Here is a 15,246-nt window from a genome sequence, read left to right on the forward strand (position 1 = left end):
GGTGGTGAACTACGCTGCTGAGAGATGGCTGAAGGTGGCCGGAGCTGCTTCCTCATTCCCGGGCAGGGAGGGGAGGCACCGGCGGGCACTGCCACCCCTCCCGGGGCCCAGCACCGGCCCCAGTGTGCGGGCGGGGGCGGTACAAGGTGCTGGAGCCTCGCCCCTTTTCCAAAGGCCACGCCCATCGCCACACCCATTAACCGCGCCTTCAGCTTGTATAACACACGGAGGAACGCGTGGCTGCCCGGTAGGGACCAGGGACCGGGGACCGGGGACCGGGGACCGGGACCGGGACCGGGACCGGGACGGGACGGGACCAGGACCAGGACCAGGACCAGGACCAGGACCAGGACCAGGACCAGGACCAGGAAAGGCAGGAGACCGGGAGCTCAATACGGTCCCATTTCCCATCGCAGAGGCCTCACGCAACCACGCGGCTCCGGGCACCGGCCCGGGCAATCCTAAGGATGCGGCGGACACAAGGGAAGCGAAAGGCCGAGGCCACGGAGCTGCCACGCATGTCTCGGAGGAGGAAGGAGGAAGAGGAGGCGCTGCGGGAGGCCCGGCGGAGGGCGGCTCCATCCGTGCGGGAGTTCAAATACAACAAAAAGCGGGTTCGCCTCATCTCGCAGGGCTCGGACCTGAAGGATGATGCTCGTTGCATCCTTTACTGGATGTCCCGGGACCAACGGGTGCAAGGTGCGAACCAGCTGGCGGAGGGGGCTGGGAAATGAAGTTCCCATGGGTGGCAAAAGCTTTGGTCACTTCCCACAGCAGCCTTTGGAGCTGATCCCCCCTCTGCAGGGAGGATTCCTCTTACAAAACACCACCTCCATCCTCTCAGCAGAGCATCCCCAACACTGCCCCGTGTGCTTTCTCCTCAGATAACTGGGCTTTCCTCTATGCCCAGCGCCTGGCCCTCAAACAGGAGCTGCCTCTGCACGTCTGCTTCTGTCTGGTGCCCAAATTCCTGGATGCCACCATCCGCCATTATGGCTTCATGCTGAGGGGGCTGCAGGAGGTGGCCGAGGTACAGCTGCTGCAGGGATGTCCATGCTGGGTGGGACAAGGCAGGGACAGGGCTCCTGGGGATAGGGGGAGGCAGATCCATCCCTTCAGCAGGTGGTGGTGGGATGGGGTCTGCAGAGTCATGAACCATCACATAGCCAGCCCTCTCCTCCTTGCTGCAGGAGTGCGCAGAGCTCAACGTCCCCTTCCACTTGCTGCTAGGCTATGCCAAAGACGTGCTGCCCACGTTTGTGGTGGAACACGGTGTGGGTGGGCTGGTGACAGACTTCTGCCCCCTCCGCCTCCGCCGGCAGTGGGTGGAGGATGTCAGTGAACGGTTGCCGGAGGATGTGCCATTTGCACAGGTGGGTTCCCGCACGCTGAGAAGGGAAAAACTCTGGCTGGTGAGATGTGGGAGGAATTTGTCTCCTGCGTTTCATGCCTGCAGAGGTGTGCTGGAGTGACATGTGCGGGGAGTGTGTGTGTCATGTCGTTGGGACTGTTTGCTTCTCCTGCTCATACCCTCCTCCATGGTTTTGCTTCCCAGGTTGATGCCCACAATATTGTGCCTTGCTGGGTCGCCTCCCCCAAGCAGGAATACAGTGCCAGGACCATCCGGGGCAAGATCCATACCCAGCTCCCCGAGTTCCTCACCGAGTTCCCCCCTGTTGTTCGTCACCCATATCCCCCTTCCTGCTCAGTAGAGGTACCAGCAGGAGACACCTCCACACCTACTCACAGCCAGTCCCAGAGAGTTTCACAGCTGCTTTGTGATCCTGGGAGGGGATGGCAGGGGATGGGGACAGTGACCTGCATGAGGTCACACACAGGTGCTGTGGAAATGGGGATGCCCTGGGGAAGGGATGTTCCCACCTCATTCATTCAATTCCCACATCTCTGCCTTGCAGGGCTGGTTAAGAGAAGGCCGGCATGAGCTAGGGACTTGCTGGTTGGGGACATCTAGGGGACATAACACTCAGGGCAGCCCTGGCTGAAGAGCATCTGCAAATGAACTCACACTGCTTGGTCGCTGCCCAGCCCATTGCTTGGGAGGCCTGTTATTCCAGCTTGCAGGTGGACCGCACTGTGAAGGAGGTGGAGTGGGCGACCCCTGGCACAGCTGCAGGGCTGGCTGTGCTGCAGTCCTTCATCACAGAGCGGCTGAAATCCTTTGGCTCCCTCCGGAACGACCCCAACAAGGCGGCGCTCAGCAACCTGTCCCCATGGTTCCACTTTGGTGAGTGTCCCAGGCTTCTCACTCTGCAGCAGGGCTGAGCATGGTGGCTTGGACCAGCAGCCTGACTTGCTCCCTCCCCATGTTCCCAGGCCAGGTTTCCACCCAACGAGCCATCCTGGAGGTGCAGAAGCACCGGGGCAAGTACAAGGAGTCGGTGGATGCATTCGTGGAGGAGGCTGTGGTGAGGCGGGAGCTGGCTGAAAACTTTTGCTACTATAATGAGAACTACGACAGCATACAAGGTAGCATCCCAGGTTGGATGGGCAACTTGGTGGGCCAGGCTAGTACCCAGCTGATCACCCCGACTTGGCAATCCTATTTCTGCTAGGAGACGTGCTGTAGGGACACTAATATGCCATCATTCGGTACCTTCTGGAGGTAGAACAGGAGCTGGCGGTTGCCCTCTTCAAGGCTGGTGCCTCCAGGGCACGGTGCCCTCAGTAGCTCAATTCCCCATACCTTCCCTGGGGCCCTGCAGGAGCAGGTTGCTCAGCATTGCTTCTCATCTCTCTTGCTCACAGGTGCTTATGACTGGGCACAAACCACCCTGAAGCTCCATGCCAAAGACAAGAGGCCTTTCCTCTACAAGCTGCAGGAGCTGGAACAGGGGACCACGCATGACCCGCTCTGGAATGCTGCCCAGGTAGCGCCCTGTGTCTTCCCCTCTCGAACCGCTGAGCCTTTGCCCAAGGGGCAGAGACAAGCTGGCATGGACTGACATCTGTGGCTGTCCCTTCCCCCCAGCTCCAAATGGTCCGAGAGGGCAAGATGCACGGCTTCCTGCGGATGTACTGGGCAAAGAAGATCTTGGAGTGGACCCGCACACCCGAGGAGGCCCTACAGTTTGCCATTTACCTCAACGACCGCTACGAGCTGGATGGGATGGACCCCAACGGATACGTAGGCAAGCTGCAGGATGAGGGCATGAGGCGGGGGGGGTGTCTTATTTCTGATAGCCAAGGCTGTGGTGGAGATGGGGAAGGGCTCTCTGCATAAAACTTAGCCCATGCTCCAGCCCATCCTGCTTTGGAACTGACGCTCCATCCCCATGCCTGGCAGGCTGCCTCTGGTCCATCTGCGGCATACACGACCAGGGCTGGGCAGAGCGGGCCATCTTCGGGAAGATCCGCTACATGAACTATGCCGGCTGCAAGCGGAAGTTTGACGTGGGCCAGTTCGAGCGTCGCTACACCCCACACACGCTCTCCCAGTGATGCGCACAGCATGCCTTGAGATTGCTCGTGTCCCTCTATGCTGGGGGCAGATGTGCCTTTGCCAAGGTGCCAGCTCACACCTTACACCTCAGCTGGGGATCACCCTGGTTGCCCTTGGAGGGCTCACTGTAACAGCAGCAAGCCCCAGGCTTTTGCAGGTGTCTTTACTCTGCCATCAGCCCCTGCTAGAGCTGCCATGCTAGGGCAGTTGCTGGAGCCCTGCAGGGCCATGCAGGGCCCTCCTGCTGCCACAGGTTTGCTAGCAGCTGTGAAAGCCCATCCTCAGCATGCCCATGCCTGCCAGAAACATTTCCTATAACCACTGTGCTCAGGAGTAAGCCCAAGTCGCTGTTGCTGCTGCTAACCACTGCTTAGATTAGGCTGAGCAGGGCTTTTCTGGGGAAAAGCCCCCAGAAACTGGCTCTTCATGCTGTGCTGCCTGCAGGGAAGCCCTGCTTCACTCCATGCGGAGCCAGCACTGTGCAGGGCTTGCACCTGCATCCTTCAACAGTTACTTTAAACTTTACAGTTTCTATCTCCTGTGTCTAAGGTGTTTATGTGGCAATGCATGACACTGCTGCGAGGGGAGAGCTGGGCTGCATGGGACAGAGATGCAAGCAGGAACAGGGCACCCAAGGCCATGCCCCTGGGCCGCTCTGCCCGCAGCAAAGGCAGGCTCAGGAAAGGGACAGGTGTTACAGAGAGTCCCTTACTCAGTGGCTTGCACCTCCTGCCCCAAGTCCAGTGCGCAGTTTGGGGAGGGGGTGTGTGGCACAAACCAGTTGGATTAATCAAGGGGTGGTGACAATAACCCCTTCCCAGTGCCATCTGGTGATGAACCACCATTTGCACAAGTTGTCCCCCCACTGGCCGCCCCCCCTCAAGCCCTGCCATCAGCTAGTGCATCCTGCTCCCTCCCTGCCCCAGGGGCCAACAGGAACTGCAGCACTGACCCCAAGGAGGGGATACACACTGTCACCCCACCTGAAATGATGCCATAACACAACCAGGCCCCTTATTAACTTAGTTTATTAGGGATGGCATTTTTGTTGCTACACTGTGCCATAGTCCCATGGGGGCTCCAGTTGATGGCTGGGGCAGCCCCTTGCTCTCCCTTACAAAGAGCTCACTGCCTTGGCCAGTTCCAGTGTTGCTCGTAGCAGTCAGTGCTGGGCAGCGGTGTCAGTGATGGGCACAACCCTGCCCTGGAGACCTCCACCAGGTGTGCAAGTCCTGCTGCTTCCAGGCAAAGTTCATGGCAGAGAGTGGAAATCACAGATAAGCCAAAATCCCTTCCCCCTCCTCTAAATGTACTCAGTGCTTCTAGAAAGGGACACAGACAGCCTCTTAGCTGCTATCCCATGACATTAAAGTGCTTCAAACAAAACGGGGTGGACGGAGGTGTGCTGCTGAGGCAGTGGCAGGGAAGGGGGTCCCAGCTCCAGGCAGCAGTGGGAGGGTTCGGCTTGGGGTTGGGGACATGCAAGACCAAGGCAGCCAGAGTCTGGCAGCCCCAGGACTTGTGGAGATGGAGAGTGAGCGGAAGAGCAGCTGCTCCCCTGGGGAAAACAGGCAGAAGCAAGACTGGAGGAGGCAAAAACCGTAGGGGAGCGAGTGGGGAGCTGAACCCCCTTTCCTGGGCAAGACCTGACTTTGTCAGGATGCTGCAGAGCAGGGGAGATGCTGCTGTGCAGTAGCCCGGCCCCCAGCAGTGAGGCTTGCAGCCACACTCCCTGACCAAGCCCTGCGGTGACTTCTCCTGGTCCCAGCCTCCACATCCCCTGTCCCTCGACCCTGCTGCCTCCACTGGGACAGCCCACAAGGGGTCACATCCCAGCCAGGGCACACCTGCAAGAGCTGCTGTCCATAGATGCCTTCTGCCAGTGTATTGCTCCCTGGTCCCTCAACACCCTTATCGCACATACACAGGCCCCACTGTCCTTCCAAACACCCTGCTGCCACCTCACATCCCACCCATGCTAAGGTGGTGCTGGACACTCACCCATGCCATGGGCTAAAGCATCCCTCTGCAATGCAGAGGGACCTCCTCGATTGACCACTAGCCCCACAGTGCAGAGCTCACCTTCTATCACTGGGTCCAACCCCACAGAGCTGTTGGCCATGGCAGAGAGCTCTGCATCGGCAAGGGACCAACCCTTTGCAGCACTCCAGTGCCAAACCTCTCTCCCCTGTGCACCCCCCATTGCAAGCAGGCTGCCTGGCTACCCCACTGCACCGCAGCTAGGAAGCCTTGAGGCTTTGCGTGGCTCAGTGACCCCTCTCCAAAGGGGAGCAGGAGATCTGCTGAGAGAGCGGACACCTGGCAAACACCAGCCCCATCCAGGGGTGAAGACCCAGGAGCAGGACAGCCTTGGAGGTTTTATATCGGTGAGTCCCAAGCAGATTGCATGCCCCCTAAAGAGGCACGTCAAGCAGCACCTCCTCGCGGGGGGAACACACAATTAAAAATACAAACTACATTAAAAAAATAAAACCAAATCTAGCAGATTAAAAAACAAAAACCCAACATAAAAAAACAGAGACAGAGGCTCAGGGGATGCGGCTGGAGGGCTGAGCCTTCACCCACATCCCAACAGGCCTCAGGCTGAAGGCAGCTGCACACAAGGCAGGTCCTGATGCCACCAGAGTGAGGTCCCATGTCATCCTTAGAGGAGGACACAACCCCCTGGGAGGACAGACCGGCAGCACAGTGAGGAAGCCTCGCTTACTGCATCCTCTGGCCACGGCTATCTGCCTCTGCCGAAAGCCCAGCAGCACCAGCCCCCTTGTGTGGCTGCTCCCAGGGGCAGTGCCCCTCTGCAGCACAGGCTGCGGTTGGAGGGCAGGGAAAGCAGCTCAGCACAAACAGCATGGAGAGGTGAGGCAGAAATCTGGCATTTTCACTACTGCCACGTCCTCTGCTCTGATCCTGGAGTGAGAACAACTGCTCTCCAGCAGTGTCCCAAGCCAGATTTGAGAAAGGGAGCTGTTAAATGTACAACCAACCCCAAACCCCCACCCTCCTTTCATGCACACAACCCCCAGCAGCAGGACAGGATCAGAGGACTTGGAGAGCTGATTCCCCGCTCCAATGATCAGATGTGGCCAGAGCTTCCCAGTATACAGCTGATGAGCAGAAAGTGCTGATCCCCCAGGTGATCCTGCCAGGGAGCAGGGCACAGGGAGTGGCAACACAGCCCTGCCTATTCCAGCACGAACAACTGCTCAAAAAAAGGCCCCTGTTCTGCCTGCAGGACAGGCAGCAGCAGCTGCCTTTCCTCAAGCAAAGGCATCAGGGAACATGAGCGGTACCTGGAGACCCAGACAATGGAAGATACCCATTCCCAGCCCAGCACTACTGCATGGGGGAAAACAGATCCCTTCAAGACAGTGCTCCAGGCCCCCTGACAGTCCTCCTCATCTCCAGTCAGTGTGGCTCAGTCTCTGGTGACAAAGGCCACGCACATAAATAAACCCACAATCTGCTCCTCCGCTGCAACATGCTCAGGTGGCTGCCACTGCCTCTGGCTCCTCCAGCTCGTCTTCGTAGTCTGAGACGTAGGACTCCATGCTCTGCTTGGCCAGCAGCTCTCTCCGGGCTTGAAGCCGCTCACAGCGGGGACAGCGGGTGGATTTGAAGCAGGATTTGTGGTAGCAGGCTTTGCACTCTGTGGGGGAGAGCATGGCTGAGAGCTGGCAGGGGCTGACACAGACTGCCTGACACTGCACCCTGGGATGGATGCTCCAGGGTTGTCCAGGAAGACATTTCAAACCAAAGCAGTGGCAGAACAAGCACCAAAAGCAGGAGTCCAGCACCGTTCTGGACACAGCAAGAAGTCATGCTGCCGGGAACCTGCAGTGGCTTGCAAAGCCTTTGGGAGCACAGGCGGCAGGGTTTCCTGCTCCGCACAGGTCTGTCCCCAAACTTTCCTGATTCTCCAAGGAAAAGGTGACTCTGCCCCAAGTTTTCTCTGGCACTGCACCTGCCAAACCACAGCTTGCATGTTGCCAGGAACCATTTCAATCTAGTTCAGAGGCTGGTCCCAAGCTGCAAGGACAAGCTCTGCTTGGCCATTAGTACTGGACATTGTAGAGGATGACTTCTGAAGGGGCCCAGGGACTTCCTGGCAGGCAGGAAGGGAACAGAGGCAAAGCCTTCAGGCTCTCTCTGCTCTACAAGGTCAGCTCCAGCCATCCAAGCAGGGGCAAGGGAGCCAGGTGCAGGCTGTAGCCAGGGCTCCCAGACATCCACTCGCTGCAGTCACAACCCAACAGCCCACTGCCATTCAGGAAAGCAGCACAAGGCATGGTCAGGAAGGAGCCTACATGCTCCACCCCACCAGCAGCTCTGGACAAACACTGTTATAATGCTGATCATCTGTGTGTCAATGTGGTGCAGAGACACAGGCCACGTACAGAAGCACTCTGGTCTGGCTGGCTCTAGCTCTGTACCTCTCACTATCACAAATGCCACTCAAACTGGAGGCAGACCTTGGTGGCCTCAGGCTTTGTCCCTTCCCTGTTTCTCCCCAGCATCTCACCTTCACATGTCCTGCACTTGTTGAGCTCAAAGGGGAAAATGATGTCACCCTCATTCTGGCAGAACTCACAGATGAAGCCTTTGGCTTGGCACAGCTGGAAGGAGAAAAGGTGAGGAAAAGGCAGCTAAATGCTCCTTATCTCCCTGGCCAGCAGGGTAGGAGGTAGAGCAGAGCAGGACAGCAGGACGGACACAGTGCCCTCCTTTAACCACGGGGTAGAGCCGCTCCCCAGCATGGAGTACAGCAAGGCAGAATCAACATGTGTCAGGGGTGGGGGAGAGCCAAAAAACAAATGGGGTAACAAACATCCCACACATGCTGGGTAGCAGCTCTGTGGAGCAGGCAGGAGCAGTTAGCATTCAATCAGTTAATTTGGCAGCTGTCCTGCACGTCAAAGCCCCCCATCAGTTATTCTGGCAGCAAAGCCTGCTCCCAAGGGTGCGAAGCCGTGCAGGAGGCAGGTAAGGAGGCCTTACCATGCACTTCTCAACATGAAGGCTGCCTGCTTTCAGGAGCTCTGTCAGTCGAGGCACCAGGTCCCCTTTCTTCGTGGCGCTGAGGTCGCTCAGCGAGTAGAGGTGCAAATCCTCCGTCAAGTGGCCAGGCACTGCATCGAAGGAGTCTAGGAGGCTGCAAGGACAGAGAAACCAGAGCTCATAGCAAAGTGACTCTACTAAGCCCCCTCTCTCCACTGTTTCTCCTTTCTCTCCCCCTCCACTCCCCTCTCCCCCCATTGCTCATTGCACAGGCTGCACAGATCCCCAGCGCAAATTGCCACGGGACAGATCAAGGACAGCACAATAGCTTCACCTCACAGCCCAGGACTCACTCTTTAGCTAGCCGGCACGTCTTAAACATGTTCTTCATGTGGAAAAGCTGGATTCGCAGCAGCTGGAGGGAAAGGGCAGACACAAGAATCAGTAAGCACAGCACAGTCCTTAGCCAAACAGGTCAGTCTTGCTTTCTACACTGGTGAAACAACCGCTACTCCTCAGCTGCAGCTCCCCGCTACCGAAGTGCTTACACCACACAGGACAAAGCAAGCACAACCATCATTCATGCACTCCAGGACATAAATTGAAGCCCAGCTGGACACCAGGCACAAATTCCTTTTGGAATTCCTACACTACTATACAAAGAACAAGAGGTGAATGGAAACCTACAGTGCTGAGGTTTTAAGCCCCAAAACCAGAAATATGTGCTTCTCCCCAGCTTCCCTGGAATACAGTTTACAAATGGCAGCCACCCACCTCACCCAAACCCTGCTCAGGCAGCCGTGGAAAGGGTCTTACCCACACTTGGTTGAGAGACTTCACTTTCCGGTACAGGGCGGGATTGATATCCTGCACATTGAAGAGCGGGTCACTCCAGATCTTGCTCAGCAGGTCTTTGGAGAAGTTGCTCACACAGTACTTGCTGAAGTCCCACTTGCGCAGGATGCGGCTGGGGATGACCATCTGGGCATTCTCATGGCAGCACTGGCAGAAATACTTCCCCAGGTACTCACAGTACCGCAGCCGCTTCATGTAATCTGGCCAAACCCAGGGAGGTCAGCCAAGGCACAGGCTCTGCCCAACCACATACTGGACTCCCAATGTTGTTCAGCATTTCCAACAAGCAAGGCAGTTCGCCTTGCCGGTACCCTCCTCCAGCCCCAGAGTGCTCAAGACCCCTGCCAACTGCAAAAGCATTTGGGACCACAGTCTGGTCTTATGCAGCCACAGGTACCTACATACTCAGGAAACACAGCTGGTCAAAGAGCTCTGGAGCCACAGCAGAACCTGCCGGGAGCTTTAGGACCCCAACAGATGACTTTTCTTTAGAAAAGCCAACATCTGAAATGCTCTTCAAAGGACAAGCTAGCTGCTCTTTGCCTCCAACAGCCCCATGACCTTCTGGAGAAGGAGGCTCCCCTGTGGGTGGTGCACACCAATTTGCAGGCAGAGCTGGCAATGTACCACTTCCCTGCTGACCTTGTGCTGAGCTCTGCCACCACCCACCCGCTTTGCATCTTCCCACTTGTTTGCAGGTTCTTCCCCACTCTCCAGCTACAGGTCAGCGTCCCAGCACTCACCAGGATCAGTCCGGATGCCACAGCCTGCACAACGGTAATTCTGCTTGGCCACGGCCACCTTCCTCCTGCCCAGAGACAGAAGACAACATGCATGAATCCAGCCCTGATGGTGCCTGGCATCAGAAGACAGGCACTAGCACAGGTCTGGATGGCAGAGATGGCCACATGCTTTGCCACTTAAGGGCAGACAACAAATCCAAGGGGAAAAGCCCTGTTGTGCCCTGGTGCACACCAAAGGCACCAACCGCAGGCACTGGCTCCATCGCATAGCACCAGCTGGCAGTGGTGATCACCATGGATTTACCAAGCTCAGAGCAGGGAAGCCCCAGCAGTCAAGTGGGAAGGACACGATAATCAACCCTGGAGTTGATGGGAAAGAGTTGGAAAGGACAGGTCCCCGAAGAGCCCTCAGCCACATGGGCCCTTACGTTGGGGTTGGGTGAACATTGAAGATGATCTGTGGTCGTGGTGGGGCCCACTCCAAGTTTCCGCGCACCCGAATCCTCAGCTTGTAGATGTCAGCATGTTCTCCATCGTCAGGAGAGATGGGCAGAGAGTCGGGGATGGGCAGGAGCTGGGAGAGGCAGGCAAGAGGGTCAGATCCCTGCCTGGTACCACAAAGGCAATGTACCTGGCTGGCTTGCCAAAAACCTGCAACTGCAGCCCTCTGGAAAACTGCCAGGCACCAAGCTGCTGCTCCAGCTGAGTGGCAGCTGGAGAATGGATGTCCTCAGGGATCCAGGCACTCTGCTGTAGGAGGCTGTAGTGGCAGAATCCTGCTCAGCTGCACCCATCTCCAGAACCTGGACAAAACTGCTCCTCCAGCTCCACAAAGGGATCACTGGGACTAGCAAAGCCCCTTGTCAATGAGCTGAAGCATTGGGTTTGGGGAAGAGCAAATGCCATTGGTGGCCAGGGACTCATACCCCTACCTTCTGCGGGGCGTCGTGCTCAGGGACCAGCCACTCCAATTCAGAGGCAGCTGGAAGCTGCATGCCCTCAAACTGCTTCAACAAGCCCATGGCCACGGCCTCGGCCGAGTTGGAATTGAGGAAGGGGTGGGACCTAGACAGTGAAGGGAGTGGTTAGTGCCAGGTCTCACAGCTGTGCCCTCCTTACAACCCCTGATGCCAGTTCCAGCTTAAGCCGAAGATGCTCCCTTCAACTCTGGTAACTTATTTCTGCACTGCTACACAGGCTTAACATTGATTTACGCGATTGATTTCTGTCTTTGCAGCTACCCCCAAGCAAAGCTACCTAATAGCACAATAGCTGTTTAGAAAGGCAAGCAAAGCATATCTTAAAACCTGTGCCTGTTTGCAGGGGAAGCTGCAAAGTGAGAGCCAGTGTCTGTACAAGCCAGAAGTAACTGCTCTCCCAGTACGAACCTACCAAAGCTGCCAAGCATGGACACAGCTCTTTATCTCACCCAACGAGCAGAGAGATCCCTGCAGCCCAAAGGGGTTTTACTTTCAGAACATTAACACAGCAGCTGTGCTTAAAACAGGTTGTGATTCACCTCCCCACAACCCCCACCTCTCCACCCCAGGGTAGTGTCGGGAAAGGACCAAGAACTTCATGTTTAAGCTGCTGCTGCACTGCACAGAGAATTTATAAGCATCACTGTGTGCCAGTGCTTCCACCTCTGGGTCACAGCACAGCAGCAAGGGTTGGAGAGAAGATGGGGAGGCAGGGGAGGCTCAGAGCCAGCAGCCAGCCAGCAGCCAGTCCAGATGCTCCAGGCTGTGCCAGGTCCTCTCCCCAGCCTCTCACCCTGACACCAGTCCATATCATACCTACCTCATGTGAATACCCTGATCATCCCAGGTGCTGCTTCCCAAATTTAAGTCTAGGACCCAGTGCCCCTCTACTAAGTAAAGTTATGGAGGGAGGAAGGGAGGGAGGGATGTCCACTCCAGTGCAAAACAGCAGCTGATGAACAGGGAAGATCAGAGTTGGGCAGGAAGGGGAACTTGGTATCAAGATGCCTCGCCACAAGTTGAAGACATACATGGAGTCCGAGGAGAGAAAGGACTTCCTGCTGGAGTCTGGGTTCCTCTTGATGTCTGCATCTGAATCACAAACAGACAAGGTGGAGCAGATGGGGCAGGGCAGGGCAATACACTCATTTCAAACCAAAGCTTCACTGTAAAACTCATCAAGCTGTTCAAAAGCACGTGAACTACAGCACCAACTTCTACCAGTGGCACTGAGCAGCAAGGAAAGGCGCGGTCTAATCAGTCACCTGTTGGGAGTTACAAGGGAAGGACATGGTGGGATGCTGTGAAAACAGTGAGCCTGGGGTTTGGGGGAGACAAACGGCTGCTGCTACAGGTCACACACCAAGTCCTAGCAGTGACATGGCCTGAAACAGTATGCACACAGGAGCTAGGAGGGCAGAAGACAGCAAGGTAGCAAGAAGGTTTAGCAGCTCTCTACATGCAGTTTAGATGCTGTAGGGGGTTAGCAATGGGATGCAGAGCCCTTCCCTCTACTTGACCACAACCTGTAAGATCAGATGGTGGCCATGCCACAGCTTGTCAGCAACTGCACAGCCAGGGCTGGCAGCCAAAACCCAGTACTCCAGAGACAGGTCAGCATCCGTGCAGAGAGCGGGCCAGCAGCTACGGGGGCCAGCCCTCTGCAGAGGCCACAGACCCATCTCCCAAGGAGGGACACATCCAAGATAAGGTGCAGGACACTGGGGTGTCCTCCACCAGCTCCCCAACAGCCCTGAGCTGCCCCACATCCCTCCTCGGTGCAAGTCCCAGGTACCAGGCAGTACCCAGCGGTACCTTCATCACTCATCTTTCCTCTCACTCCAGCAGGTTAAACCCTGACAGGGAATTCAGCTCAATGGTGGAAGGACCCTGGGACAGGAGACTCTTCCAGCAGTACAAGGCAAGCAGAAACCCTGCTTCATTGCAGACAGACTTCCAGAAAAAGGAAGGAGTGCAGGTAAGGGGAAAGTACTAAAGGTCAGGACAGAAGAAAGGCCAATGCCACAACCTTCAGCCCAGCAGGTCTCCTATTTTGTACCTCTGGGAAGCTCTAGGAACAGGGTCTGCACTGACCACACCACCCCCAAACACAGGCTTACGGCTCCCCCTGACTCAGTGGCCCTGTGCCTGGCTTGGGGAGGCACAGCTCAGGGTCCCTGCTCCTCCACCCCAAGCAGGTCAGCTACCAGACCTGCGCAGAGCTGAACCAATCCCAGCCAGGCACCAACTGCACACTGAGGACGAGGGAATCACCACCCCCCGAGCCGTTGGCTCCCCTAGGAACAGCGGGGATGCCCTGGCAGCAAGGGGAACAAGTCCCTGTCCTGCCTGTAAACCAACAGGCTCACACTAGCGAAGTTCAGCATGGCTGCTTCACCCTCCTTGTTTGACATCCATTGCTGGAAACAGGCTCAGGAAAGCACCCTAATTGCTAAGGAATCCACATATCTACATCATGTGAACAGACTTCTAGCTGCAGAAAATAGGGAACTCAGGCAAATGTAGCCCCCTGACCATGGAGGGCACTGGCTAGACATACCCGCCATGCTCTGGTGCCTTTGGCTCTGCACAGGAAGACACCACATGGTCCTATACTATGATAAACGTGAGCAAACAGCAGGGCACATGCAGCACAGTCTGGGCCAAGTGTTATGGGGAGGCAGAGCTAGCACACTCAGGCACTGGCATCATCTCAGGGATGGCAGAGGGAGCCAAACCTGACCCTAGGCTTCCATAGGGGCTACCACTGGGATCCTGCCACTGCTCACTTCCCAACCTTAACTGCAGACATTCCCCAAAAGGCTCCAGTTAACTGCCCAAAACACCTCTGCTGCCAATGCTATCATCAGGAGTTCCTATAAGGCTCATGAACAGCCCCCCAACCCAAGGCCATCACCCCAGGCTCTGTATGCCAGCTTCAGGCCAGGATGAGCGCCCCTGGATTAACCCCTGGGCTGTAAATACAGGACACAGCAAGGCTGACAGGGAAGCTCTGAGCACCAGCACCTCCGGCAGGAGCAACGTGCTGGTGCCAAACACCTGTCAGGAGAGATCAGCAGCAGCCCACATAGGCTGTTCCCTTGCTAAAGCAAACAGAGAGCACGTGAAGGTTATTTAAATGCAGCCAGCTTTACCTAACCAGGGTTATCTAGTTGTACTATAAACAACAAAAACACTAAGCAAGACCTGGCTGCATGTGATCCTGATGCCCAGGGTCTCCAGTGTGAATAAATTGCCTGTGCCCCACCTGCTCTCTCTACTTGTCCCTCCAGGACTTCTTTCTGGAAGGATTCTTCTCCAAGTCAAGTCTAAGCAGGATAGGAAGGGCTGGCTGTGGTTTGGATCACAGTTACGGCACACCAGCTCTGCCAAGTCAAGCAGGATAACGTTCCCCAAGGCACCTGGGATGGAGACCTGGCCCCACACTGTAGAGGATGCTGCTCTCATCCAGCCCAGGCTCAGCCATCAGCAGCTACAGAGCCACAAAGCCATTGCCCTGCCAAGCCCTACCCCAGGCAAGACAGGTCTTCACGACAGCAGGCGTCTTTGGTATATCCAAAATATTGCAGGGCAAAATGTCCTGGGAGATGGAGCCTATGGCAGACCTCCTCTGCATCCTCTTTGCTCCATCCTGCCATATCATCCTGCCATGGCTTTTCTGGCTGACGTATGGATGACACTGTTCACAGTTCCCAAATCAGAGAGATTTCTGAGAAGTGTGCACATGCACATGCACACACCTTGCAACACACACACGCACACGTGCACAGGGGAGCACTGCAGAGTACTACCTGAGAACAAGGAAGCCATTGACACTGAGAGGCCGTTCTTGGACATTTGAATCAGGTTAGATCCATCGTTACCATCTGTATAACACGGTGATGACAAAACAGTTGACTTCAGTGCTTCAGCCAGGCCAAAGAGAAAGGGCATAATACAAGAGCAGCACTCACGCAAGAGAAGCCAAGAACTGAATTCACACACCCCTCCATGGGCTTCAAAACTGAGGCCAAAATCTAGCCCTCAGGGACTGAAAGGACTTTGCTGTCAGCAGTCAAGAGACAAGAGGTTTATAGCTGGAGACAGGACTGCTCCATCTTCTTTTAAAGTCAGTGAGATGGAAGTACTGCTGAGAAGGAAGTCATCCGCCTCGGAGGATGATCAAGGCTCT

General features: G+C 56.2%; 2 protein-coding genes across 9 annotated transcripts in view; one reads left to right on the forward strand and one right to left on the reverse strand.

Moving 5' to 3' along the window:
• The first annotated feature begins 24 nt into the window (after window positions 1–24).
• Window positions 25–3,994, forward strand: LOC142059845 (deoxyribodipyrimidine photo-lyase-like). The gene is given in 11 exon segments (XM_075099041.1): window positions 25–207; window positions 209–247; window positions 417–699; window positions 885–1,030; window positions 1,191–1,373; window positions 1,556–1,714; window positions 2,047–2,245; window positions 2,335–2,487; window positions 2,767–2,888; window positions 2,990–3,149; window positions 3,305–3,994. Coding segments are annotated over 11 exon segments (1,782 nt in total). The 3' UTR covers window positions 3,460–3,994.
• A 476-nt stretch (window positions 3,995–4,470) lies between these two features.
• The window catches only part of RUBCN (rubicon autophagy regulator), a 32,866-nt gene continuing 22,090 nt past the window's right edge, over window positions 4,471–15,246 (reverse strand). For 6 of the 8 annotated variants that reach the window (XM_075099013.1, XM_075099010.1, XM_075099015.1 and 3 more), the window contains exons 13-22: window positions 14,867–14,941; window positions 12,086–12,146; window positions 11,007–11,139; window positions 10,503–10,648; window positions 10,075–10,139; window positions 9,293–9,531; window positions 8,830–8,891; window positions 8,477–8,630; window positions 8,001–8,094; window positions 4,471–7,127 (exon numbers count right to left, since the gene is read on the reverse strand). In XM_075099013.1, coding sequence (XP_074955114.1) covers window positions 6,964–7,127; window positions 8,001–8,094; window positions 8,477–8,630; window positions 8,830–8,891; window positions 9,293–9,531; window positions 10,075–10,139; window positions 10,503–10,648; window positions 11,007–11,139; window positions 12,086–12,146; window positions 14,867–14,941 — 1,193 coding nt within the window. In that variant the 3' untranslated portion in view covers window positions 4,471–6,963. The remainder of the gene's footprint in view (window positions 7,128–8,000; window positions 8,095–8,476; window positions 8,631–8,829; window positions 8,892–9,292; window positions 9,532–10,074; window positions 10,140–10,502; window positions 10,649–11,006; window positions 11,140–12,085; window positions 12,147–14,866; window positions 14,942–15,246) is intronic. The other 2 variants (XM_075099012.1, XM_075099009.1) reach the window with 1 other exon arrangement.

Source organism: Phalacrocorax aristotelis, chromosome 7 (assembly GCF_949628215.1).
Source record: "Phalacrocorax aristotelis chromosome 7, bGulAri2.1, whole genome shotgun sequence".
Taxonomy (NCBI): Eukaryota; Metazoa; Chordata; class Aves; order Suliformes; family Phalacrocoracidae; genus Phalacrocorax; species Phalacrocorax aristotelis.